The 4005-nt window shown below is 38.9% G+C and overlaps 1 protein-coding gene across 2 annotated transcripts in view; it reads left to right on the plus strand.

The window, feature by feature from the left end:
- Nucleotides 1–4005, plus strand: part of LOC113225735 (zinc finger protein Xfin-like) — a 19862-nt gene extending 15857 nt beyond the window's left edge. Inside the window, exons 6-7 of one of the 2 annotated variants that reach the window (XM_026458137.1) lie at nucleotides 1079–1121; nucleotides 3896–4005. In XM_026458137.1, the coding sequence (XP_026313922.1) occupies nucleotides 1079–1121; nucleotides 3896–3962 (110 nt within the window). In that variant the 3' untranslated portion in view covers nucleotides 3963–4005. Of the gene's footprint in view, nucleotides 1–1078; nucleotides 2854–3895 lie in introns of those variants that run through there. The other variant, XM_026458136.1, reaches the window with a different exon arrangement.

Genomic DNA, 4005 nt, shown 5'->3' on the forward strand with positions numbered 1-4005 from the left:
TATGGGTATGGGTGCGTCCGTACTACTCCGTACACGGCCTCCGGCGGACGTGCACACATACAAGACGCGTTGGTACATTTGTATGAAGTTATATAGATACTTGTTTTTATAATACTATAAAAGTGTATTTCAATATCTGTACATTGTTACTGTTAATTTTACGGGCGTATTTAAGTTTTTTATTTAATAAAGGTACTTCGTAAAACGTACTTTTCTTTGATTTATTTTATATATACCGGTTAATGGCGTAGTGTGCTTTTCCTACAAAATATATGTTCAACAGTTTATTGCGCAAAAGTATTGCCCGCTTGCAATTGAAATTGAATTTTTAAGAATATTTCCAAGTGACGGGGCGAACAAGTCGTGGACCTGAAAGAAATGGGTGAAGTGCCAAGCTCGAACATCAAGTAGCCAATGCTGAGGGTCGAGCAGTTGGTGTCCCGCCACAATGTGAATTTTAAGCCATTTGTGGTGAGAGTACCAACTCAGATCTATCGACTTTCATGAAGGACGAATTTTGGCCCAAGGGTGGTCGGGTACCGACGTTTCCGAGACCAGCTATCGGACACCCATGTTGCATCATACGTTGCAGACAATATGTGTGTAAATAATAATTAGTCATTAATGGTTTATTATATTATTACGTATGTTAGTCTATAAAGTGTGTATTTATGGCCTGAATTTCACAAGGAGTTCTACTGCTACTAAACGTATTACGAATATGCGTATTATTTATACTAACTTAGTTACTAACTAGTTTGGGTGTAATTTGTGGTTGTCTATGTGTGTGTCCATGGCACCCGCGACACAGGGTTTCCCTAGTGCGGGGCTATGTTGAGTGTGTGCGTTATTATTATTATTTATTGAAATTTGAGTAGGTACATTGGCGACAAATTATTATTCCTTGTTAGATATTGGCTACAAATTATTGTCTATAATATTGTACTTGTGTTTTTACAGGTATTTACTTATTTAAATACTTTAGCCAATTAAAAAAGTATACGAGACAGTTAAAAAAAAATGGGTATGTCCATAATAACGTTCATACTGGTAATAACATATAATTTATTATTTCCAGGAGAAGACCTAACGAAAACACCAGTCTGCTACAACTACAATTTAATCAAAGAAATTCAAACCATCCTAACCTATACGAATGCAACACCTTATAAGTCGAAATCGGGAAGATATTATTGCGCGTACTGCTCCACAGAGGGCCCCGTGTTCGAAGACGCGGACGATTTGAGATTACACTGCAAAACTGAACATGCAGCGGAAAGAATACGCGGAATCGAAAGCATCATGCGACCGGCATGGAAAAACGAGGTCCTGAAAATGGACATCGCAAATCTGCACTGCACATTTTGCTTCACAGAAATAGACCACTGGAACGGAATGTTCAGTCACTTGAAGACAAAACACGACGTGGACTTAGATGAGGCGTATTCTAAGGTCATACCGTATTGTCTGACTGCTGATTTACTGTGTTGCCTTTGCAATGCCAAATTTCCGACATATCATATGTTAGACAGCCACATGAATGCACACTACAATAACTACGTGTGCGGACAATGCGGTGAGACTTATATATCTGAGACCAGACTCAAAAAACATTCCGAAACGCACATGAGTGCGAGGTTCAAGTGTGAGTTCTGCGACAAGGTCTTCACCCTGGACAGATACCGGCGAAAGCATATGAACTACGTCCATAAGAAAAACATGAAGTTCAAATGCGTTTACTGCCCAGAAGTGTTCAATGGTGAATATCCGAGACATTTCCACTGCTTGGAAGCCCATAAAGAGAAAGTAAAGACGATTTCTTGCGAGGTGTGCAACAGAAAATTCGATTGGCGTCCTTATTATCTGAAGCATATGAGGTTGGTTCATAGAGAGAGAAAGAAGAAGCATAAGTGCAGTGAGTGCCCGAAATATTTCTCGATGAAACACCAACTGCATAAGCATGAGCAGTGGCATAAAGGTGAGCATAAAAGAGAGTGCGCAATCTGCCTGAGACAATTCTCATCGGCCCAATATTTGCGAAAACATTATGCTAAGCATCTTGCAACGCTTAACGAGGCCTGACGCGTTTGTGTCGGTTTTCATAATTTTCCTTATTAAACGAGCTTGTTATTCAGTATTCCGGGACCCTGAGTATCAACCACGTCCTCTAAGACGCAGATAAAATTGTAAACTGTTGACAATTCTGCCCTCCCGTCTGTGTCGGTTTTCATAATCTTCCTTACCAAAAAAACTTGCTATTCAGTATTCCAGGACCCAGAATATCAACCATGTGTTCTAAGACGCAGATAAAATTGTAAACTGTTGGCAATTCTGCCCTCCCGTCTGTGTCAGTTTTCATAATCTTCCTTACTAAAAGAGCTTGCTATTCACTATTTCGGGTCCCAGAATATCAACCACGTCCTCTAAGGCGCAGATAAAATTGTAAACAGTTGACAATTCTGCCCTTCCGACTGTGTCGGTCATAATCTTCCGTACTAGAAGAGCTTGCTATTCAGTATTCCGTGACCTAGAAGCTCAACCACATTCTCTGAAACGCAGATGAAATTGTAAACAGTTGACAATTCTGCCCTCCTTATCATAACTAACGTGATCGACGCCTTAGCGAAATTGAGTTATAATTTTTTTCATGAAATAATTTTCTTATTAATAACTTTTTATTTAAAAAAAACCTACTTTAAAAGTTTGCTTACGTTACGGCATTTTTATTGGAATTACATCTGTTTGCCAAGTTTGAATCAAATCCTTGGTTTCAGTGGATTCATTCCTTAGTTTGCCACCCTTATTTTCTTCAAATTTAAATGGGACCAATATTGAGCTACCCTCTTTCAACAAAAAAAAAAAAGAATCATTAAAATCGGTCACAAATGCCATAGTAATCGCGTAATAACATAAACGTCGAAAATAAGTGCGCATTTGACTTACAACTCACCTGATGGAAAGTAACTATGAAGTCGTCGATGGAGCACGCACACCTAAAAAAATGCCTATTCACTCTCGTCTTCAAAAGGCTCAGGTGTTACTATTCAGGGAACAAGTCTGCAGGCATGTAATTGCATTCCATAGCCGTTCGCCATATAAATTATGTGGAAGCAACGCTTCGTGTAACATCTGAAATTAACAAAATGAGATCTACAACCCTCTATAAGCGGTTTTTAAATATCTTATTTAAATGAGGTAAGGCAACGAGTAAGTATATTAAATACAGTTAATAGCGACATCTCTAGCCAGGGCTGGTAGCTGTAAAGTTATCCAACTGGGTGACGAAATACTTTCATAGATTTCTCATAGATGGCGCTATGGCTAATCAGCAAACTTAGGTGCCAACCTGTAGGTAAACATTATGGTAAAATCCAACCTGGTCTTCCCACTAAACCTTGGTTCTTCACTAGGAAATCGATTCCGAAAAATATCATCTCTGCAATTATTCGCCGTTCGCTTAATTCACATATGTACTCATGTGTTCTTGGCCAAGATTCGTGTTCGACAACACGCCATGTGCGAGTGCGTTCTGGCAGAGAGTACCCTCGAGCACCTTTTTTTGAATAATCATATCGTCATTCCTCTTTATGATATCCTCCCTTCTAAAATCCCCCGTTCCGTCAATATTAATACCTCTCAACGTTAGCCCACTCTTCCTTAGTCTATGTCCTGTGTAAGTTTATTAAAAATAAAAATTTGTTTTTGTAGTAGTCTGTGAATGTACGCTGTTGTTTGTAGATTATCTCCTCAGTGATTTTTTAAGGAATTTACCGTTCAATCTTTGAGTTAAAAATGCGTGCGTTCCTCGACTTGGTGTTGGCGGGTTTACCGATATGGAATCGATGGGGTTCTAACATTATAAAGTAGACGTCATATTTTTACAAATAGTCAAGACAATCAATAGTAATAGTAATTTTTACTTGACACTGACGAACACATCGTTTAATTCGATGGAGCCGTAGCATTGAAAAGAAGAAGTAGGTGCCAAAATGCAGTAGCGTTAGT

This window comes from Hyposmocoma kahamanoa, unplaced genomic scaffold, assembly GCF_003589595.1.
Source record: "Hyposmocoma kahamanoa isolate Upper Pololo Valley unplaced genomic scaffold, ASM358959v1 172, whole genome shotgun sequence".
Taxonomy (NCBI): Eukaryota; Metazoa; Arthropoda; class Insecta; order Lepidoptera; family Cosmopterigidae; genus Hyposmocoma; species Hyposmocoma kahamanoa.